This window comes from Rhinatrema bivittatum, chromosome 1, assembly GCF_901001135.1.
Source record: "Rhinatrema bivittatum chromosome 1, aRhiBiv1.1, whole genome shotgun sequence".
Lineage (NCBI taxonomy): Eukaryota > Metazoa > Chordata > Amphibia > Gymnophiona > Rhinatrematidae > Rhinatrema > Rhinatrema bivittatum.
The window spans coordinates 36526353-36550055 of record NC_042615.1 but is presented as its reverse complement, the minus strand read 5'-3'; the positions used below and the strand labels follow the sequence as shown (position 1 = coordinate 36550055).

Below are 23703 nucleotides of genomic sequence, written 5' to 3'. Positions count from 1 at the left end.
TTTAAAAAAAAAAAAAAAAAGGTTTATACTCTGCCTCTATCATGCAAACGTGCTAGGTGGATCACGACAACAGTTTCAAAACGTCTACATATACATTCAGTGAAGAACACAAACTCTAATACAGCTATACATAAGACCGTCATTGTTCCCTAACTTAACCACCCTGCCGCCTTACCACCTAGGAAGCAGGAATTGCGCTGCTGGAGCCACGGGTGAGGTGCACCTTAGCTTTCCTGTGAAGCCCCATGCAGTTCGAACAACTTCTCAGTCTGAACCATGGAAGGGACAGGGTCCCTGGCAAAGTCCACAGCTCTGACTTGCTACTTCGGCCCTGCGCAGAAGGTAGGGTAGGGTGATGGGGATTGTTCAGCCCTACATGGACTGGAGCAGGTGCGGGTGGTGAACTTCCTTTTATTTATTTAACATTTTTTCTATACCGAACTTCATGACAAGCTTCATATCAGGCCGGTTTACATCGAACTTAGGGGTTAACTGAACAAAACCATATAACAGGAAGGCCGAGGCGCAGATACAAATAACAGGGAGAAAGAACTTGGGGGCTAGAGTAGCCAGGAAATAAAGGACAGAAAAACTGGAGCATGAGAACTTATGAATATATAGTGGCTGGGTCGGTCATTTAGTCTATTGGGCAAAATGAACGAACTGTTGTAGTGTTTGGCTTATGGGAAGGCTTGGATGAAAAGCCAAGTCTTGAGTTTTTTTCGGAAGGTAATCAGGCAGGGTTCCAGTCTTAGATCAGTCGGCAGGTTGTCCCATGGGCCGCATTATTGTCAGGAGGAAAGGCCACTGGTTCGACAATACACTATCAGAAAAGTAGTATCCCCACTCTCCTCATTACAAAGATTCAGGCCGATACAGTATAGTGCGCTCCGGCGGAGACCACTGTTAGCCCGCGTTTGGCCACGTGTTTTCGACGTGCTATTTTTACCCCTTATAGGGTAAGGGGTAATAACGTGTCAAAAACGCATGGCCAACCCCCTCCCCCGAAACTAATAGTGCCCGCAACATGCAAATGCATGTTGATGTTTCCTATTAGTTATTCCCGCGCAATACAGAAAGTAAAATATGCAGCCAAGCCACACATTTTACTTTCAGAAATGAATGCCTGCCAAAGGCTCTCGTTAATTTCGGCCGACACCGGGAACGTGTACAGAAAAGCAGAAAAAACTGCTTTTCTGTACACCCTCCGACTTAATAACATAACGATATTAAGTAGGAGGCCCCAAAATTAAAAAAAAAAATTAAAAATCTGCCCGCATGGACGCTCAATTTAGCTGGCGTCTGTTTTCCAAACCTGTGGCTGTCAGCGGGTTTGAGAACTGATGCCGGCAAAATTGAGCATCGGCTGTCAAACCTGCTGACAGCCGCCGCTCCTGTCCAAAAAGAGGCACTAGGGACGCGCTAGTGTTCCTAGCGCCTCTTTTTACTGCGGGCCCTCATTTGAATCATTTTTTTTTTCTGAATTGCGCGCACAGGAGAGTGGTCTGTGCACGCACAGGGGATCTCCAGTGCGGTTTTCTGTATGGGCCTGTAAATAGGAAAGAGAAAGCTGCTTTAGTCCATGCAGAGTACTGGAAGAGATTGCATCGCAGCAGAGAGAGGACAAGCATAAACGTTCCTAGGTAGGTAGGCAGGCATCCATACCTGGAGGAGGAAGCGAGGGCAGAATAAATACGAGGACGGAGAGAGCGGACCGGCATAAGCAGGAGGGGGCGGCGGAGGGAGTGCATGCATACTGCAGGAGGAGGCGGGGCATAGGAAGCGCGTGAACGCGTTCGTACCTGCTGGAGGGGGCGGGGCATAGGAAGCGCGTGAACGGGATCATACCTGCAGGAGGAGGCGGGGCATAGGGAAGCGCATGTGGACCTGAGGGGGCGGGGCATAGGAAGCGCGTGAACAGGTTCATACCTGCTGGAGGAGGCGGGGCACAGGAAGCGGGTGAGCGTGTTCATAGCAGCAGCAGGAGGCGGGGCATAGGAAGCGCGTGAACAGGTTCATACCTGCTGGAGGAGGCGGGGCACAGGAAGCGGGTGAGCGTGTTCACACCTGCAGGAGGAGGCGGGGCACAGGAAGCGGGTGAGCGTGTTCATAGCAGCAGCAGCAGGAGGCGGGGCATAGGAAGCGCGTGAACAGGTTCATAGCAGCAGCAGCAGGAGGCGGGGTGGAGGGAGTCTGCGTGCACCTGCAGCGGCTGGAGGAGGAAGTGAGGTCAGGAGCCGACCAGGTGAAGGTGCGAGCGGGAGGCGGTAGCTGCCGCAGCTCAGCCCGGACGCGCGGTAAGAGGGAAATGGATGAGGGCTTGGTTTCTTCATGGAAGAGGTGTGTGGGGGGTGTCCGGAGAGGATGGCGGCTCTGCGGCCTTCTAGCATTGGCAAGAAATTAGGTCTTTAGTTTACCTCCTGTTCCCAAACCGGTATTGGCAAACTTTGTTTTATGGCTCCTCCTCTCCCCCCTTATCCTTTTATAATTTCACAACTAAAGGAGAATAAGACACACGATTGGCGTTGCCTTTTATTGTACTTTACAATGCAGAAAGTTATTTGGAAATGTCCTCAGACAATGTTAGGACATGGAGTGTCTTGTTAAGAAGCCTTACAAATATCCCTGCAAGTTCCTAAACTTCAAAGAGGCTTCGGGGGGGCGGGGGGTCTCTCTCTCCCCCCCCCCCCCCATTAAAAAGTAAAACAAAATCCAGAAGTCTTTTTTCTTAACCCTAAAACGGGAGGGGTTAGTTATCCTCCCTGGAGGAGCTGACAAATACTGTAACTTATTCAAATCTCTCACACCTGAAAACTGTGTCCCTGGTCTCTTAGACGCAAAAGAAAGGGTAGCTGTGGACCTAAGCAGAGGTTGCTTATTTTTAGTTACTTTTCCAGCTGCTAGAAATGGGCTAGGAGGGCACACGGATCTCGCTGCCTGGTGTTAGGGTACCGCTTGTCCTGTTGGGGTTCAGCAGTCACACCTCAGGGTGTGCCCTGGTGCTGTTTCTGTGCCTCCTGCAGGGCAGGCTTTCAGAGCTTGTGGTTTTGTAGGGCACCACTGCCCCTCCTTCCTGTACCCTTCGGTATGATGCCCAATGTGACTGGGTGTGGATATCGTTCATTTGCCTGCCACATCCCTGGCACACCCAGGGATGTGGCAGGCCAGCAGCAGCAGGAAAGGCTGTGGGGCAGCGGTGTAGCCACTGGGGTGCCCCCCCCCTTCCCGGCACATGAGCAGACCTGTGGTGGCATGTTGACCTGCTGAGGGTCCCCACCCCCCAGGGCTGAAGAGGATGACAGCCTGGCAAAGAATGGGCCCACAAGCATATTGCTTCCAGTGGTCTGAAGATGACCACAGGAGGTGAGGGAGGCAGGCTGTGAAAGGTAAGGGAGGAGTGAGACTTATTTCCCTCACCTCTTCTCCAGGTCTCTTACCTTTCTGTATGCCTCATTTGCTCAGCTTCCCTTCCCTCCCCTTCCTTACTGAGAAGGGAGGGGAGGAAAAGGGAACTAAACAAAATGAGTGAAGGGGAAGGGAGAGGAGGTGATTGAGTGAGAGGGAATGGAAGAGGAGTGACTGAGGGGGAGGGAAGGAGGAGTGGGTAAGAGGTAAGTGGCCCAGCAGAGGGGAAATCAGTAGTCTTTTGCCAAAATGTGGCTTGTTGCTTGTAATCTCTCTATTTTGCATTTTAAGGAGACTTAGCTCATCACCCAGCCTGCTCCTTTGCTGTTTTGTCCTTCCTAAAGTGATAACTCCCATGGTACTATAAAATGCTGTTTCCCTATTTCCTGCAGTAAGGGATCCAGGAAATAAAGCAATGAAAACAGAAAAATAATGAAGTGGAAGAACAGCCTGCCTCTGCATTCCACTGTGCTCCCTTGCTACTTACATTCTACTTTATTTATCTGAGTTCATAATACACTATTTGTCTGTTTATTCTTTTCTTACTGGAGAGATCTAAACTGGTCTGTCAGGACTCAAGAAAAGCCAGTCAACATGTAAGATCTAATTGAAACATCTTCGTCCTGCCAGACCAGTAGCCTGTGGGATGTACCTAAGTTGCACTCACCCCAGGTGGAATACCGAGCACTGCTTCTAGAACCCCTCTACTTAATTTTTTTTTTTTTTTGGTCTCCTCTTTCCTGGAGGTGCAACCTATAATGCTTTGTGAAAGTGTGGCCATCCTGCAAATATCGCTGGACGTAACCGCTTGGTATTCCACCCAAGACACTTCTTGTGCCCTCAGCCGCTCCAGAACCAGTTTTTCATTATGTAAGCTGCTGCTATTGTCTCCTTAATCCATCTAACGATGGAGGCCTTGGACACTGCCCGTCTTTTCCTGGGCCCTGCAAACAAGACCAAGAACCTGTCATTGGTCGCTTCCAGGTACTTTAAGAGGCACCTGCAAACATCTAGGAACCTCAAGTATTTTTGTTTCCCTATGCACTCTGCCTTCCTAAACCCAGGAAGAGAGAGATGGGCTGATTGAGATGAGATGAAATTCTAAAACCACTTTGGCGAAAGATTGGTATAGATCTGATTGATTGTAACCTTTTCCTTTGAAAAGGTGAAGTATAGATCCATGCAAGATAGTGTGTTTATGTGTGTGTGTATATATGAATGTATTGGAAAGTAAAACTGGGACCAGTTTTAAGTAAATCAGGGAGCTGCTGTGCTGGCAAGTGGTGCAAGGCTGAAGGTGCCTAGGGTGCCCAATCCCCTTGCACCGGCCCTGACTAAACCCCTCCCAGAAATGCCCCAGAACACTTCTCTTTGCTAAATTGTAGCTGGATAATGACTTATCCAGCTATAATCTAGTCTTAAGTGGCTGAATATGGCAAAACCAGCTGTCTAAATGGCTTTTGAATATGGCCCTCTATCATGTTTGGAAGCATGGCCAGTGGCATGGACTACCACCTTTGCCTTACTTTTGGAAAGGTCAGCAGAGTGAGAGGTGTACCCTTTATAAAATATACAAACTCTGGGCCAGGAAAGAGCGTTTGTCACCAAGGTTTAGTTAGGCTTATCGATTCATTCCTGCTAATTGACCATATGGGAACCCTAAAGCTGGGTCCAGGTGTTATCACAAAGTTTTTCCAATAGAAAGGGATTGCCCTTAGACCAAAAAAATTCCATCCTGCAGGGAATCCTTGCATTTACGCTGCAGGCCTAATATTGTCTTAAAATAACGTATGCTTTTATGGTCGCGCGCCCTTCTTTTAAAATATCTGTATCCCCTTAATGCCTTCTACCACTTGCACTCCCTAGACATTTGTTTGCATATTTCTATGCTGATGCCTGTGTCATTGCGTTTTGGATCAAGACCAGCACAGCAGATCCCTGATTTACTTAAACTGGTCCAAGTTTTACTTTCCAATACTTTAAGCAGCAAGATCTTCTTTGTAATAATAAGATGAGCCAAAACAACTGAGGGGAGTCCCTTTGAATCGGTGGCTAACTCTCTCAATAGAACGCTTTTCTTGTTCTGGTGTCTGGAGCCGCACTCCCCTCCGTGTGTAAGCAGAGAGGCCTTGTGGCCAGCCTGTTCTGTTGGCCCGAAGCCATCTGGAAACCCCAGAGGAATGTTCTAGGCAGAAATAGCCTTTGAGAGGCTTTCTGTGCAGGAACTGGCCTTCCACACTGAACGTTTAACACCTCCCCAGCACTGACGGCAGTTCTGCTTTATATATTTGTCCCACAGTGTCACTGCTTGACAGCTTCCATGATCTGGAGCAGTGCGGAGTTAAATATATGAAGCCAAGTTCTTAACATGCTTAACCTTGTGGTATTCAAGGATACTCTTACACTATTAATGGTAAGGTATGCCTGCTGGTGATGTGCTAATCCTCTTGCACCTATCCCTTCTCTTCTAGGGAAAACCCATTAAATCTGCGGCTGCCGGTCTTCACTCGGATCTCTGGTGCCAGAAGGGTGTGTCTGTGTGGTTTTTTAAAAAATATCTCGGGCAGGTAGCGGTGGTGATTGCTTGCCATCGATGATGGACCGGTACCGGTATTTTATCTTTAACCAGAGGAGCATGGTGGTGCTGGGGATCTTGCAGATAGCCTGGGCCAGCATCACCATCGTGAGCGGATTCATGGATGGTGCCTTCAGGAAAGAATCGGCGTTGAGCAACACCAGAGTGCCCATCTGGGCTGGAGTGGTGAGGCTGCATGCATTCACTTTACTTGATCTGTTGATGCTGTATGTGGGAATTTCTGTTGCTAGGCATAATCATCACTTACTAAGTTACTATATGTTCATTTCACTAACAAACTCCCCCTACCCCCCACACTCCTCTTCTCATTGCTTGACTACCTGAGCTGAGTTTAACTCCATTTGTGCCCTATGCTCTCTGGACCACCTTCCCCAGATCCCTATCCTTCCTCTGTGAATCCATAACATAGTAAAGGACAGCCAATAAAGACTAAAATGATCCATCCAGTCTGCTCAACAAGCTTTTTAAGGTAGTTACTGCTGCTCTGTGCAGTTTACCCCCAAGCCTTAAAGAAAATTAAACATCCAGCATTAGCAACTGCCTAGTAAGAACAAAATTCTAGTCCCACAGCTGAGAGGGAGGATATGACAGAGGACTACAAAATCATGAAAGGTCTTGAACAGGTAAATGTAAATCTGTTATTTACTCTCAAATATTAGGACAAGGGGGCACTCCATGAAGTTAGCAAGTAGCTCATTTAAAACAAATTGGAGAAAATTATTTTTCACTCAGCGCATAGTTAAGCTCTAGACTTCCTTGCCAGAGGATGCTGTTACGGCAGTTTATTCACTCTTCTATACCGGTATTAAAAGCATATATCTGAGTACATGGTAAAAACATTCACATCCAACATAAAACAATATAATATAACACTATTAAAAACCTATAAAAACATACAAATAATAAAATACCTAAAATATTATCAATATATTGCTACAGTAAACTTCCTATTCACAACTAAAACTAGGCGGAAAGAAAGGGAAAGGGGGAAAGTTAGTGTGTAACTGGGTTTAAAAAAAAAAATTTGGATAAGTTCTAGAGGAGACATCCATAAACTATTAATCAGGAATAGTAGCATGGGATCTTCTTAGTGTTTGAGTACTTGCCAGGTTCTTATGGCCTGGATTGGCCTCTGTTGGAAACAGGAGGCTGGGCTTGATGGACCCTCGGTCTGACCCAGTATGGCATGTTCTTATGTAAGTTCCGATGTAATTACTTTAACCCTTAAAAGAAAAAATAAACTCCCCCTCAGCATTCACTAGGAACTAAGATTGCAAAAAAGTGTGTTCATCATGAGTATTATACATTTTAGGGTTCTGAAAACCTGACACCCCCCCCTCCCTTTCCCTGGTCATGCCATGCACAGACACTGAAATATGCCACACCACAGCAGTGGCGTAGCTAGACAATTTGGCGCCCGGGGCAAGAGATTTCTTCGGCGGCCCTCCCTCCATCAATGATTTGCATGGAGCGAACACCCGCTACAGTCTTACCTACTTTATCCGCACCACCACAGCGCCGCCATGTCAGGCAGCACGCGCATGCGCGCGGCTCAAGTGAGGACCCGGGCGACGTTGACGCCTGGGGCTGTACCTCCCTTGGTGCTAGAGGATCACGTGCGGGGAGCCTGAAGGGTGAGAATGGGGAAGGGGAGCTGACGCCGCATGCACAAGATTTTGTGCGGGAGAGCGCTGAAGCAGGCGCCACAGGGGAGGATAGGGAGTGGAGAAGCCGGAGGCTAAAAGCGCTTTCCTGTTTGCGGTACTAGAGAATTAAAAGTTGCAAAGTGTATGAAGCAAACCAAAACCAAGCGCGATGAGGGTTGAGGGGATAGCTCTCTGCATACATGAAAACGGAAGAAAAGGCGGCGACCCTCGGTGCTAGGGAAAAAAGTAGACTGCAGCCTAGAGAGGGCTGCACCTTGCGGGCGGCTTCTCGTCACGTTGGTTCATCCTGCACCCCTGGAGGGCGGGGTGGGGCTCACCATAACATCCAACTCTGCCCTTAACGCGCTGATCAGGTCTTTCACTTAGCAGCTGTACAGAAACAAAAGCCGTACAGCTAAGGTAACGGAAGCTTGCTTGCGGCAGGCTCCATCCTTCAACCGCTTTCGCCCACACTCATCATCGTCAGCCTTGAACCGCCAGAAATGCCGCTCTGGTCCGCCTTCTAGTATGTGATGCCTGCTTTAGGGAACCGATCCGCTCTCCTTTTTATATTCCTTTGTAAAACTGGCGGACCGGGTGCGATGGATCCCTGGTTTTGGGTCGGCTGAGGCTTAAGTAACAGAAAACCGATTTTTTTTTTCTACCGACCACCCTGCAACCTGAAATAGGGTCAGGGCTGCTCCTACCCCTCGTTTTCCTAAGTTTCATGCTTGCTAAGTGGAACATGGATTGGGCGTGGGCTAGAGCACAGGTGCCCCTATGTAAATTGAATTACCATTACTATAAATCTCTCATAACAAAACAAAACAAAAAAAAGACGATCTGCCGGTATTCAACAATACTTACATCTGGGCTTAAAATACTAATTTCTTTTTTTTACTTAAATAGCTTTTTGGTGCCCCCTTAGACCCGGGGCGGCCGCCCACCCCTCGCTACACCACTGCACCACAGTGAAGAAGAGGACTATCTCTCCAGAGGGTGGATTGTGAGAGGAAACAAAAGCATCACTAGACAGAGTGGGATAAGGTGAAGAATTTGTGGGGGGGGGGGAAGAGGCCAAAAGGATGGGCTAGCAGTATCCGTTGGGGGTGGGGGAAAAGAAGTTGGTGGGGAAGGGGAGTAAGAAGGAGGCGTTGACCTTGGGGGCACACAAGGCATGGAGAAGTGCACAGGCTGCTTCCTCTGCTGGCAGCCTGTGAAGTGCAGCTCTGTGCATGTTCAGTGCAGATTGGTAAACAGCAGCTCGTTATCAGGGTTTAATTATACCTTCAGAATCCTAAAGTTTAAACCTCCTGTAATGTCTGTGCCAGGCAGCTATAAAATGTGGGGAGATTTGGATGGGTGGGTGGCGACACTTAGGTCAAGGAAAGTGGCTTATCATTAGAAGCACAATTGAAACAAAACTTAACCATGAGTGTTATCAGTACCAATAGAAACATAACACTGCTAAACTTTGAAAAATAAAAAGCTACATATTTTTTGAGTTCTACAGTTTGCTAAGTGCATGTGAGTAGAGCTAAATGTTTTAAATTGGGGAAAAAACCCCCACACAACTGGGTTTGACAGCTCTGTTTTTTATGCTCTTCCTTTAAGTGTAAGGTGCAGCCTCGTATTAGGAAACAGTGAGCGTAGGGGACACGGGATAACATTCTAGACTGTGGCATCTCATTGTGTCTTGAGTGAATACCATGCACTAACGGGAAAACGACGACCACTCGGCCCATTCAGTCTGCCTTATCGTCTTTCTCTGTGGCTTTCTACCACTTGGAGTAGCTAAGCATTTAAATCTCCTTCTTACTTAAATGAAAACCAGCTCCCCTCGCCCATGATTTCTATCCAACATATTGATCCTGTTCCTAGCATTGTCATCTATATCTGTCCCAAACACACTTAAATTCCATGACAGTGGTGGCCTCCTCTGCTACTAAGCTGTTCCATGCCTCGTCTTCCTCTTTGGTTCTTACGCGAACCATTGTGTGTGTGTGTGTGTGTGTGTGTCATAATCATGATGTATCTGTCAGTTTATATTTTGCCCCTCTTTGGCTCTCTAAAATTTCATGATTGTGCAAAAACTCAAGCTGCCGCTCTCATTTCCTCAGTTACCATCGTACTGTCTGTCCTAAGCATGTCACTTATATCATTTATTGCATCCCCATGGGTAACGCAAGCCATATAAATACTTCAGGCAAAGGTGCTTAAGCTCTAAACGGGGTGACCCAAAACAGCTGGAACTGAAAGTATAATACATTTTCTGGCTTGGGGGAGGAAGGCACTGTGGTGAGGGGGGCGTCCTTCCTGGGAAGTCCACCGCTCTAAATCTACATTGGCTTCCAAATGAATTTGCATATAAATGTAACACTTGCATGGCTTTTTAGAGTTTAAAAAAAGGGAGGTGGGACGAGGGAGGCTCCAGAAAATGTACACGATCATTTGATCTCTTGTGTTCCTACACAAATACTATGATCATCACAAGGGTTTTTGGCCATCCTACAATTAAAGTGGAGAATGTGGATACTGTAAATAGGGAGCACCCCACCGAGCTGTCTTTGGAAATCACCTGCTTGTCGCTCCGGAAGCATGTAAAGACTTGGTTGTATGAGCTCGCCTTCCCTGAAGGATGAGTTGGGGGTTGTTTATGCTTCTTGTGATTTTAACTTTTATGTATACGATTGGAGGATGGAGTTATGTTTTCACCTTGGACCTCTTGGGAAGGATGAACAAATCAAACTAAAGGGACAAATGTAGTGAGAATCTACTAATTTAATTGCATTTATTTTCCACTTTTCCTAAAAAGCTCAAGGCAAGCTACAGAATAAATATAAACACCAAACAATAAAACTCTAATGTGTTTTGTTTTTCCTCTCCTTTTCTTTTTCTTTGCAGATAATGAGTGTTCCTGGAGTTTTGGCTTTATTTTCCTCTCAGAAAAAGAATCCTGTTCTGGTAAATAAGATGCATGGGTGGTTTTTTTTTTCTATGTAACTGGGGCTGTGTGTTTTTTGTGTTACATTTGCTACAGAATGGTTCTGTTTCGGGAAATTGTGCAAATTTAGAGATGATTATGGCTTATCCCATCTACACATTACTGACTCTAGTTACACTATTAAAATTGATCTTAAGGCTCCAGGGATAATGTCTGCATATAACCCGGTGATCCAGTTTTTCATTCAGTGTAACTGAAATATTCTTCCACTAATCCTCCTTCCAGGAGTCTGCATTCTGCACGATGCACCAAGGCAAGACCTTGGGTAATTCCAGGGTGCTTTTGAATATGAATAAACGCGTCCATTATGCTTTTTAAAAATTTTTTTAATGTGACTTGGATTTTAGATTTAATTTAATCAAGGCAAGTTAGTCAGATACTCTGTAACTCCCTGTATGTTGGAATACCAGAATGTACGCTGTGATGTTTACAGGCTTTGTAATATAGCAGCAAATATCAACTGGCACTAAGTTACTCAACCATATTATACCAGTGTTATGTACATTGCACTGGCTGCCAATAAGGTGGAGGATTCAATTCAAAGTTGTCATTGATTCATCATGCCCTTGTGGGAGACTCTCTCCAATTTGTATTAAGTTCAGCACCAAAGCGTGTTATAGACCAGTGAACAATTTAATATCAGCCTCTCACTCTGTTGGACGTCCCTACAATAAGTTTGACTTGAAGAAATGAGAGAACTTGTGTTGCCAGTCCACAACTGTGAAAGTCTTCTTGAAGTCCTGAAAATCATATGCTAAGTGACCGTTAGAAAGCAAGTTAAAGCTTTTTATTTTAAACAAGCTTTCAATGTAGAGACACAATTGGATTTCAGTGTTCTCGCCAACTTCTGATTGTCAGCTTGGGTATAGCTTACCTGTCTCTCTTTTTTTTTTTTTTATATTTCATTTTTTTTCTAGTATCTTGAGTACTATGTGAACATGCCATGTGTTTTTAGTTAGTCATGATTTTCAGATGGATATTGATGAGTGTCTTACCTGTGTGCGGATTGTGTCACAGGGAGTCTTAGCAGGATGCCAGTCCTCGCTTCCCTGGTTCTCAGCCTGCTGCTCTAACCACTAGGCTGCTACTGTTTGCCATTCATTTCCAAAGCTAAACTGACTGATAGGGATGCAGTTGGCTAGCCAGGAGGATGTGCCTGAAGCTGGTGAGTTACTGTAGTGTAACCCCATGTCGGGAGATGTCACACTCCGGGGCCATAAACTTACTTATAGTCCTTCGGGGCAGCAACACCTGACTGGCTCTTCTCACAGACTCCTTCCCCAGGGTGTGGATTCTTCATATGGTGGGAAAAGTTAACTTTCATGGCCCAGGTACTAGGGGTGACTCTGTGTTGTCCCTGAGGGATCTCACATCCTCTGTTTCTCGATCCAAGTCCCCTGGGGGAAGGATAACTGTACTCGTGGTGTGCTCTGTAACCACACTGGAGTCACTTGGATAGTGTCCAAACTTAAAGCTTTACTGAGCTGAATAATCGGGCGAAACAGCACACTTAAACCTCAGCACCACAGTATTTCTCTTTCTTTAGTCTCTTCTACCTCTGTGCCAGAGTCTTGCCTACAGGCAAGGGAGCCCATCCACCCTCCTAGATTAGCTGGAGGTTCCAGTGGGCAGGGTAACCCTGTGATGGCCAAAATCCTGTCCTTATACAGTCCAAACCTCTCTCCTCCCAGGGTGAAGATGTCGCATGGTGTAATTAGGTTCTCACAGCAGATCTTCTGGATCTTTACTTCTTCTTTTCATTGGTTCATTTCCTGTGGGGATCCCAGATGGGTGGAATTCATTTCTAAATAGCAGCTTGGGCTGTTTCTTGCTCCAGGCAGGAAGGAGGGCAAAAATCTTACTCCTGGGCAACAAACCAAATACTTCTTATCCCAAAAATGATTCCCACCAGAGTTGTTCCTTGCAGCGGGTCACCACCTCAGATGGGGAGGTCTTCCCTCTCCCTGAATGCACCAAACACAAGGTTCCTCGTGCCCAAATTCAGGAAAGGCCCAGGTGTCTCTCAAGGCTTCTGCCAAGCAAAGTCCAAAATTCCCAAAACTAGTCCCAGGACAACCAGTCTGCACCTACAGAGAGAATTACAGTATTGGAGTCCATGACCCGTCCCAAAAGGTCCCAGGCAGAATGGAGCCCAGGTAAGGCAAAAAAAAATCAACTGGAGGGTGGAACTCCAGCCTTCCTCCAAAACAGCAAACTATACTGCCCCCTAAATCTCCAAAAACTATAAAGAACTGCCCACAGACTCTCGAGAGAACTGTTATAAAGCCTTCCAGGGGGCTGGCCATTCCAGACCCCACAAAGGGAGGAGCTGAATCTGAATGGATCCTCCCCACCAATGCACTAACCTATTCTCTCTGGCCAGACCCGGTGTGACCGGGTGTGCAAACCGTGCAACTGCACGGAGTGGCCCCCCCTGGGGAGGCAGTGGCGGAGGACAGAGAATGCTCATATATCTTCTTCTGGCAGCCAGAGGGCCACCCACACTGCTGTGTGTATGGGGGGAGGGCAGGGTGGCATGGGGACAGCAGTGGGGACTCTATGCACAGGGCGGCGCCGAAGCTAGCGCCAGCCCTTTCCCTGGCATTTCCCAGGGCCTGCTGATAACCGAAAATGGCGCTCTGTTTTTGAAGTAGCAAACAGCTGAGCAACAAAATATAAAAGAAAAAAAAAAAAGGAACCCTCCCAAGAAAGTTTTCTGATCTTGAGTGGAGGAGATCTTGATGCAGGGCCCTTGCTAAGTAGAAACCTTAAGGCTTGCTAGTGGAATGATTTTTTTTTCCTGGATTGATGACTTCAGGAGAGAGAAATGATAACTGTTTTCTCCATGTCCTGCCCCCATGAAAAATATAACACAAGGAGCATTAGTGAAGAAAAGTAACTTATGTCCTAATCGTTAAACAATGGATCCTGGGATATGGAGCAGGCTCTGAGGATTTTGCATCTTGAATGGGGCAGATGAGATGGCCCTTGCGGTCCTGCTCTGCTTGTTTTCTGTTTCTCCATAACTTTATTACAATAGAGTTGTTTTCCTAAGTTATAATCACAAGATAAGCTTTCAGATATCACATCATTTATCATTTTTTTCCTGCCATAGTTGTTAAGACTTTTTTTTTAAAAAAATCTTCTGGCTTCTTGCCTCCAGTCTGCATGTTGCCTTTGGATTTTATCACTTCTGTCTTCCCTTCACTCTCTCCTGTCCGTGTCTCATCCCCTCCGTCACAGCCTCCTGCGATTGTGCAGAGTGGGACTAATCGCAGCAGCCGAGTGGCATCGGGGGGGGCACGCCTGCAGTAATGTCTGCAGTGGCGTGGGACGAGATGAGCAAAGTGCCTCCCCCCCCCCCCCCCCCCCCCCCCCGGCTGCTTCCAGATCAGAAAGTCGGGTGTCTGTGGCCTGGGAGCACGAGCGCAGCTTCCCTCGTCATCGTCCTTACTCTGCTGCCGGGACAGGGTTTCGTGTCATGAGCCTGTCCGGGTTTTGCCCTTTTTGAAGGCATACAAATGTTAGGCTCTTTAAGAGAGTCTGTGGGACTGGGTGTGTGTTCTGCCCTTTGTACGCATTAAAATATAATAACTCACTGTCTAGCACAGATTGGAGGGGTCAAAAGCACTTGACCTCGGTAGAATTCTGAATTGCCTCTTCTTTCGGAGAAATGTTCAGGTGTGATGCGTGCCTTTTCCCCCCTTTTCAGGTGAACACGCTAATTGTTGCCTCTGTGTTGTCCTGTATCACCACCTCGATTCTGGTAATCTATGCCTCTCTGACCTTAAGCTACGGGGAGGATGACGACGAGGTGTTCAGCCATACGCCAGTTCACATTATTCATACGGTAAGATGTTTCTGTCCTCAGTCTCTGTATAGTGCGTACAGTCCCGGTTACAGCAGCTCTGTTCCAGGGAGGGAAGGGGCTAGCGCACTGTCAAACTCCACATGAAGTGCTTTACTGCTCCTTGCAAGAGAAGCTGCTTGGAGAATGACTTCTCTTGGGGGTAGTGTCTCCAAATGGGTTAGGTTTTCCCCCCGCATAGCATAACAGGCATGATCCTCGCTCCACGAGCTTAGGGTGTGTTGTATGTGATCTGTCTCTCAGATTTCATGGTTATGTGCAGAGTTCCTGGGAGGGGGGGGGGGGGAGGAGGGTGTATGAAGCGAATCCTTCTCTTCCCTACAATAATTCTTAACCTTTGGTTTTTCTTTTTTTTTTTGTTTAATTTTCCCCACCTAAAAACCTGAAATAAAAAAATAGACAAGTCATAAACACATTTTCTGCAAGCATGCCGCAACTTTCTACCTCTTGCTGCAGAATCTCTCTTGGAAACCGGGAGGTGTGGTTAAGGAAGGCCCAGCCGCTGCGGGAGGCAATAGGTCACCTAGTGGGGATTGCCATCCAGGTCATGGGGGAAGGAATTTAGGTTTCAACAGGCAGGGATCAATCCCAAAGGAAGCAGTAGGGAGTCCCCGGGGATGTGAGTGCTACTCAATTTCATTCTCTTGCAGAACAGAAAAATCTGCTCATTTCTAGCAAATGGTTTCCCACACTGTTGTAAACTACTGACACCTTTCTTCCACCCTCCCCACCCTATTGTTACAAATCTAGGTAAACAATATTTTTGTATGCTGTTTAAAATATGAATTTGTTCGGCGGTGAAAGCCGAGTTTGTGACATAACTAAGCTTGTAAAAATAGTACATGTAAATTAAACATGCAATGTACTTCTGTTTGTCTTGCAGAAATATATACTAAACAAATTTGTTCAAGGAGCCAACATAGCCATGTTAATAGCCTCTGTCTGTAGCTTGTTTGTTGTACTGGCCATCTCGTACTTGGGCTGCAGGAGCCTGCCTCACTGCAGGTGCTTTGACAGTGTCACCGGCATGGTATGTATAAGACAAGAATGGGATTAGCCATGAGGGAGAAGGGTAGCCCATAGTGCATGGGAATGCTGAAACCTAAAACCTGTTGGCTTCACCCTGGAAAACAGGACTTCCAAACACCATGCTCTATAGCAGCGCTTCTCAACCGGTGTGTCGCGTGTTCCCGGTCTCTCCCACTGCTCTTACTTCCCTGCTGCCGTTGCCACCGGGCTATCAGCACATTCAAGCCTAGCGGGAACGGCAGTGGCGCTAGAAGAAGCTCTGGCACCCGTGGCTGGCCTTTTTTTCTTCCCCCCCCCCCCCCCCCCCGTGACCCGGAACAGGAAGTGATGCACGGGAAGGAGAGAGCCGGCCCATGCCGTGTGGAAAAGTAGCAGCGGCAGCAGCATCGGCCCCCGAGCAATCAAAGCAGCCGGTAATTGGGAAAGGAGACAGCAGCATGAGCCTCCCGCGGCCGATGGGATTCTACTTTCTTGGCCTGCGGGGGCTGCTGCAGCTACTATTTGTGCTCGGGGGGGGGGGGGGGGTGAGGAAGTGAGTTTGAGAGAGAGCCAGCCTGCCTGTGTGTAAGTGAGAGAATGTGTGTGTGATTGAGAGAAAGTGGTCAGAGGTGGTGTGTGTGTGTGTGTATATGTGAGAGACAATGAAAGTGACTGCTCAGGGAGATGACTGTGTATGTGAGAGTGTGAGACATTAGTCAGGGAGGTGACTGTGTGTGAGAGAAAAAGCATGGGAGTGAGAAGCCTGATTATGTGAGAGAGCATGGGAGTGGGAAGCCTGTGTATGTGTGTGCATGCATGAGAGAGACTGGTTGGTAAGGTGACAGTGTGTGTGAGAGAGACTGGTGTGTGTGTGAATGTGAGAGAATGTGATTCATGGAATGAGAAGCCTGTGAACCTGGAGAGCGAGCATGGAAATGAGACTGGGGGGGTGTGTGTAACAGAGAAAGTGATTATGGGAATGAGAAGCCTGTGCATCTGGAGAGAACAAGCATGGGAGTGAGAGACTGGTGAGTGTGTGTGAGACAAAAGTGATTATGAGAGTGAAAAGCCCGTATATGTAAGTAGAACATGGGAGTGGGAAGCCTGTGTGTGTGTATGGCATGAGAGAAACTGTTCAGGAAGGTGACTGGTGAGTGTGTCAAAGACTGGGAGATGATAGGTGTGTGAGACAGAAACTGGTCATGGAGGCATGCATGACTGGTATGGTGTGTGTGTGAGAGACATGGGCCCTAAGGAAGAGGACCATGAGTATGGAGCTTAGACTCTACTGCTGCTTCTGCTGTGTGCTATGGCCTGCATGGAAGAGTAGGAGAGCTGCTGGAGGGGGTAAGTAAAGGTGGCTTTAATTTTTTTTCTTGACTGCCATTTTGATTATTTAATATTATGTGATGTGTCTGCTTTTTTTTTTTTTTTTTTTAATATTTTATTGGTGTTTGGAGAATTTGTAATAGTTTTTATGAGTTTTTAATGGATGTTCTGTTCATAGCTGTTTTGAAACATTTATTCTGCTTATTAGTATAGTTTTACAATTATTTCTGTGTATGGATCTATAGCTGCTTGCTAGTTCTGTTTTCCTAATAAGAGGTGTATTGGTTTTTAGGGCCTGATTTAATATTTGTAGTGTTGCCTTTTCATAGATAGGGTTGCTCCTGTTTGAGTGTATTCCATAATACAGGTGTAACTGTGCGGATTAGTTTGTGCATTACTACAGATCCTGGGAGTGTTAGGTCGGTTCTGTGTCTGTTACGAGAAGATATTTTACTAGCATGTAAGCGTTTGTATCTGTCTTATTTGTTGTGTTTTCTCAAGAGGACATGCATTGGTGGTAAACTGCTGTCTTTTCATAAGTAGGGCTATTGAGCCTGGAAGTAGGAGGAGTTTGAGTTGCTGTTACTGACATGACACCAGAACATCTTTTTTTGTAGGGTGAATTGTATGGGGAATGTCGTAATTCTGCTTTACATCCATTATTGTGGGTCAGGGGGGTTCCCGTGGATGCAAACTGTACTTTTACATCTAGCCCTGTGACGGTCAGGGTGTCATGCATGTGAGAACCATCTGTCAGGTGTGTCCCGACAGAAAAAAGGTTGAGAACCACAGGTCATTTAAAAAATCCTAATGGTCAGGGTGTCATGCATGTGAGAACCATCTGTCAGGTGTGTCCCGAACCATCTGTCAGGTGTGTCCCGACAGAAAAAAGGTTGAGAACCACAGGTCATTTAAAAAATCCTAATGGTAGAGCTACTTATAAAGGTCATGCTGTCTGGTCTTATATTTACATTACATTTATTGAATTTATGGATTGCCCAACACAAAAAGGCCTAGGCAAACAATAAAACATACATAATCATAAGATCAATTAGAAAATACATTACAATAAAAACAATTGTAATCAGACAAAACTAACACAAACAGTTATAATAAAAATCATAAGTCTAAAAGTAAATCGACTATTGGAGTAAAAATAATCAAATAAAACAGTAAAGTTAAAAAGAATCGAACAATAAGCTAGCTTGAAGTTTAAACTTTCCTGAATTGTTTCACTGAGTCAGATTGTCTCAAATCAATTGGTAATGCATTCCAGAAAGCAGGCCCTGCATTGGAGAAGGCACATTCACGTGTGATATGTAAGCGGACCACTTTTGGAGAAGGAATTGGTGCAATTTTCTTTTTAAACTCTTGCACTTGATTCTTCCGGTGGCACTGTACGGTGGTAGGGGAAGCTTTTGTTCAGGCTTCTCCTTTTGGAGATGTGGCTTCAGACTCACGGGCTCCTGTGGGAAGGGGACGTGTGGTGGTGCTCCTAGAGCAGCTGTAATAGGTGCAGCCTTAGATGAAGCTTCCCGTCTGTTCAACCATGGAACTTTTATTACCGGTCTTCCCATCTACCAATGCCCCTCTTCCCCCCCCCCCCTGCCCTCTTTGTTTTCCTTATTTAGGATTCTGAGACCCCCAAACAGACTGCTCAAGTCCCTTTGAGATCTGGGAATATACCAGACTACAATAAGCAACTGAATTCGTTTTTCTAATGTGCAAATAAAAAAAAAAAAATCTTCCAATGGGGGATTCCCTCCTGTAGGATAACCAGGTTACTCTCACAAATTCCTGCTGGCATATTTAGCTCTTGGCAAGCTACATTCAGGTTCAGTAAAGTTCCCCAACCTCACATTATTCACATTGACAGACTGGGGCCCAGTGTGCCTTGCTGACTGGTCACCAAGTGGTTCCCAGATGAATGTGGCAGGGTGACCTTATCAAAGAATATAAGTGGATGCACTCATTAGTAAGAAGTGATGGCTCCAGCATATACTTTATTTTATTTTTTTTAAACGTCTATAAACTAGGTACTTTTTATGGGTGCTTTTCCATTTTTATATTTTGGAAAAAATGCTGAAATGGGCTGCCTATGAGCTTTTATTTGGAAATAGAATTTTTTTTCCCCTCTCTCTGCATCTCAAGCCCTGCTCGTATCATCCCCACAAACTGGGAAAATGAATTTTCTCAAAAGAGATGGGGGGGGAAGATTAAATGTGGCGCAAAGCCTATAGTACGAGCAGCTTCTGACTGCAGACATTACTGGATAATTACTGGCCAGAAACATTACTACTGCAGCCTGCATGTAAAGTGAGCACCAAAGAGACTATAACTCAAACTCCAGTCCTCAAAGAGCTGCAAAGTGGTGGCGTGGAAACGTATACCCTGAATATTCAGCGGGGGTCCTCTAGAACCTGTGCTAATGTGTGGGGGTTTTTGTTTTATTAATTCCCCATACTATTGGGGGACTGCAGCATAAAAAAAAAATGAGCAGCTGATGTGTTTTTTTGCTTCTGAAAAGTGGCCTGGCAAGCCTCGACTTTATAGCACCCAGATGAAACGTATGGACCGTAATCCACGCAGACTGCCAAATGCTAGACTAACGCTGTGGTTTTGGGGAGAAGGGCTAGGATTTGCCTTGGAGTCAGCTGCTTATTTTATTTATGTTCGTCCTTTCATTGGCGCTTCAAAGCGGATTACATGTGGGTTCGTTAGGTATTTGCCTATCCTCGGAGGGCTCACAATTTTAAGGGGTTTCTTTTATACCCGAGGCAATGGAGGGTGAAGTAGATGACCAAGGTCACAAGATTTGAACCCTGGCTTGCCTGCTTTACAGACCGTTGCTTTAACCACTAGGCTTCTCCTCCCCTCCTTGTAAAGCTATGGCTTGAAAAAGCTCGTGTTGCCGAGCCCTATCCCAAGTTAACAGGCTGGCTACTGCTTCTGGATATCTGGCACATAGGCTTCTGTCTGAAGCCATACGATAGCCGAATATCAAACATCCTCCACCCCCTTAATGGCGCTTCCCACATCCGGGAGCGCCATGAAGCTCAGTGTTTCCCGACCAGTGTGCCTTCAGACCTGATCGGATGTGCCATGGGGAAAAGTCACCACTGCTTCATGCTCAGATCCAGACCCTGCTGACAGTAAGGAATCACCAGCAGTGGCTCTTAAAACATGTGGGAGCTCTGTTCTGAGAATGTGTAATCATGCATGCCTCTTCCTCCTAGCTCTAGTATGAGCCATGGAGTGTGGTAAGTTAATAAACGGCACACAGAGCATGGATAGCAGAGTCCCACAATATTCAATGCACACAGCACCTCCTCTTCTCCTTCCAGCCTTTGTCTTATCCCCCAAGCTGAGTGAGACAGGGAGGGCGTGCACGGAATGGGACTCCTTGTATGTGTTCTGGCAACCAAGCTGGCTACTGACATCACCCGGGCTTCTCCCTTCTCTTACACTTGTGTGTAGAAAGAGCTGGCCCATTGTGATGAGGTTGTGTGTCTACTCTCTTTCCTTTTTGTTTTAACATTTGGAAGAGAGACTGATGGCACTTCACTGCTTCTCTAGCTCTTCGTTTGACCATACAAGTCTGCTCCATGCCCACATTGCCTACCCCATGGAGGCTGGTGTGCAACACATTTTTGTTAATGTAGGCGTGCCTTTGGCTTGAAAAGGTAGGGAGTTGCTGATTTAGCTGACCCCTGATGTGGGGGCAGGATTGCTTCCAGGCAGGTCACTCCTGAATGGGTTTACCTAAGTGGGTTGCCCCTTTAGGGAGGGCTCAGTGATTTGGGGTTTTCATATCTTATAGTTAATGGGGATGTGGTGTGAGTGTGCCCTACTTTTTAGATGTGGCAGGTTTATATTTTGATAAATTAGTGGCTTGGCTTTGCCCTGGTGCGAGTGGGGTTGGTTTGAGCCAGGCATCTAGACTGCCATTGGTGCACTGTACTTTACTGATGGATTTTATGGGTGTCTTTTGTGTATTGTAAACTGCTTTGATTTAAATTTAAGGAAGGCAGTAGAAAAATGTAATATAACATTTGTATTGGTATATATAAAAAACCAAAATGCTAAACTTAATTTCCTTTTTGTAGGAGTGGTTGCATCCCAATGACCAACCTCAAACTGTGGAATTGGTTTGCAGTCAAAGAGGTGGGTAGCATTGCAACTTTAACAATTTCAGTTCTCTGCTCGCCCTTCTATTTAGTCACCATCAGACTGAATAATTTTGTTTGGTGGGATGTACATACTGGATATCTTATTCATACAGAAGTGTTTAGGCTTCATTTATACCTCCACTCAAGTGGGAATGGGCCCCATTGCACGCAAGCCTGTGTACCTTTCACATCCACCCGAGCGTTTCTGGCAATTAATCTGGTATGGTACTGCACAACTACTAAGGTTTGGGGTTGGTTGGTTTTTGACTCTCAGATGCTGGAGAATCTAACAATGCCAGGGTATGTATGAGCACGTGTGGGTTTTTTTATTCCACCCCTGTATGTTTAGGGCCAGCGAGTCTCAAATCCAGTTCTTTACCCCCTGAATGGGTGTTAGTTTTCAGGACCAATGCTAATTTTATTCTGGAAGCTAAGATAATCTATGTTCATTCCGTGAACTTTCATTTGGGGATGTCTTGATATAGAACAGTGTCTGTTTAGAAATCTTAAGGGACTGTAAGTGAGAACTGCTGGTCGAGGAAGTGTCACAAGCTATTTTTATTCATTTTTTTTCCCCCTCTGCTTGTGTGTAGGTGGCGATGAAAGGATGTTTAATTCCTCAATGCAGTTTATGGAGGACAACTTGGAAGATGACGACGAATCCACATCAAAGCCGCCTCCGTATATTAGACTTTCCTAATGGGATGTACAGAACCTGTTTTCTTTTAAATGGCCAACAATGAAGATAATTGCTTCGATTTGTATGTTGATTTTTATACTTGCTGTGAAAGTGGAAAGCAACATTTGCACTTGTTTTAGTTTCCTAATCCTGGTAAAACAGCTGTCTTGTTTGGCCTCACGTGGTCATGTAAAAAAACAAAAAGGAAACTTGCTGACTAGGACCAGAGCTATTTTAGCTCTCATACAACAAATATACCTCAGTTTTTATTCCTAAGTGGGGAACTTTTAACTGTGTGCAACCTGTCTGTGTTTTTTTTTTTTTTTTTTGTGAATGGTATTTTTTTTTCTAGCATTTTTTTTTTATTTTCATACAAAATCAGTATATTGTAGAAATGTCTGCCAACAGATCTTGTGTTTAACACTAGACAATGCTACAGAAATACTAAGGTCCCAATTTTTAAGCTATTTCAAATGAAATAAATTCATACTGTCCAGTTGGTGTTAGGTTGCATCAAGAGCCTGCACTGGTCAATTCATAGTGTTTGTCTGTTTTAGTGACTCTTGAGGCATTATCCCTCTGGTAAGATGTTCAATTTTTTTTTCTTTGAGTTCATTAGGGATTTCCTACTTCATTCATTCACCAAGCAGTAACTTATATACAATGGATATATTTAATAAAATGTTTTGATTTTTTTTTTGTATACTCAATTTTGTTAGTATTAGATAAACTGTGTGTTGAAATACTTTAAATGTTCCTATTTGTAATAAATCTTTTTGGCATGATCAGACTCCCTGCAATTGCATTCTGTACCAGGTCTATCTTCATTTCTTCAACATGCTTCATTAGCTCAATATACATTTATTTTTAATAATCCTTACAGGAGTAGGGACTCCTGGCTTTCTAACTAGTAACCATCCCTAGTACAGGAACTACAATTCAAGAATATAATCTGCTATATTTCCACAATATTTGTCCAATGCAGAGAACAAGTTTAGGATCATAAGCTACCTCAATTTCATGTCTTTAACAAAACATAATCATCATAACTTGAAACATGTATTCAAACAGCTTATCCAAAAGCTTCAATAAGAGGTTTTAACCCCTTTCAACAATTCTTCATATCTTTCTCATCTCAAGAACCAACCTGTTCCCTAAAACTGGTGCTGCAGATGAAAATGCCCAAGAGTGTGTGCTTCAATGTAAAAGCTTTTGTTTGTAGGTAATTGAAATACATTTTTATTATAAGAGTTTTAGGCTTAGCTAGGTAGGTACCACTGCAATCTGTTTCACTGGACAAGAATATTCCCCCCCTAAAGCAATTTATGGATTAGGATTAAAAGCCTCAACTTAAACCTTAATCTTACTTGAGAGCCAATGTAACTCTGAGCCTGAGTAATGTGATCTTTTTATTCAAACTGCAGTACCTGTTACATAGGCCACCATAGCAATCCAAATGCCTCATCACCAGAGCCTGTAGCGCAGTACGAAACAAATCTAGGGCAATCAAATATCTTAAGGGTTTAAACAATTTTAGTTTAAAAATAGCCAACTTTGCAACCTGATGTACATTTGCTTTCAGGATTCAGTGAGTGACCCATAGGTCTCGTCTTGATGGTCCTAGATCCCTGCCCTTTAATTTAGTCAGTGCAGAGGGAGGCACCTCCCCCTGAAGATGTCTGAAGTGTATAATCTCAAAGGGGTAGGGAGCTTAGGCTAGGGTATAGTGTGGCAATGTAGATTTGATTTTGAAGGAGACAAGGGTCTGAGTGCTGGCCAAGTTTAGGTTCCCTGCCTATATAAGGAAGGGAGAGAGACTGGAGAAAAAGTCTGAGATGTGCCTTCTGGGAAGTAGATGCTGCTCTCCAGGAGTTTGGGAGGGATCTGTATGCCCCTTTGCCCCCATAAGAGGAGGTGCAGAGACTCCTTGAAGTGACAGTATTTTTCCTTCTAGAATTGAGGTTTTCCACCCAAGTGGGAAGGAATTATTATTCTTCCC

General features: G+C 45.3%; 1 protein-coding gene across 3 annotated transcripts; it reads left to right on the top strand.

Annotated features, from left to right (window-relative positions):
• Positions 1–1939: 1939 nt before the first annotated feature.
• Positions 1940–22012, top strand: LOC115087957. Of its 3 annotated transcripts, none has more exons than XM_029595868.1 (7): positions 1940–1959; positions 5877–6166; positions 10552–10611; positions 14364–14501; positions 15403–15549; positions 20963–21020; positions 21619–22012. In XM_029595868.1, exons 2-7 carry the CDS (start codon positions 5999–6001, stop codon positions 21723–21725), a joined length of 678 nt encoding a protein of 225 aa, XP_029451728.1. In that variant the 5' UTR covers positions 1940–1959; positions 5877–5998; the 3' UTR covers positions 21726–22012. The 3 variants fall into 3 exon arrangements, with proteins under 3 accessions (XP_029451728.1, XP_029451815.1, XP_029451644.1); XM_029595955.1 differs by lacking the exon at positions 1940–1959 and adding an exon at positions 2078–2097; XM_029595784.1 differs by lacking the exon at positions 1940–1959 and adding an exon at positions 2135–2297.
• Positions 22013–23703: the final 1691 nt, after the last annotated feature.

What these genes read in the sequence shown, in the direction of transcription:
- LOC115087957 (XM_029595868.1), top strand. Translation starts at nt 5,999, where the DNA reads ATGATGGACCGGTACCGGTATTTTATCTTTAACCAGAGGAGCATGGTG. An exon ending in CAGTTCACATTATTCATACG is followed by an intron (nt 14,502 to 15,402) that starts GTAAGATGTTTC and finishes TTTGTCTTGCAG; the next exon opens with AAATATATACTAAACAAATT. An exon ending in ATTGGTTTGCAGTCAAAGAG is followed by an intron (nt 21,021 to 21,618) that starts GTGGGTAGCATT and finishes GCTTGTGTGTAG; the next exon opens with GTGGCGATGAAAGGATGTTT.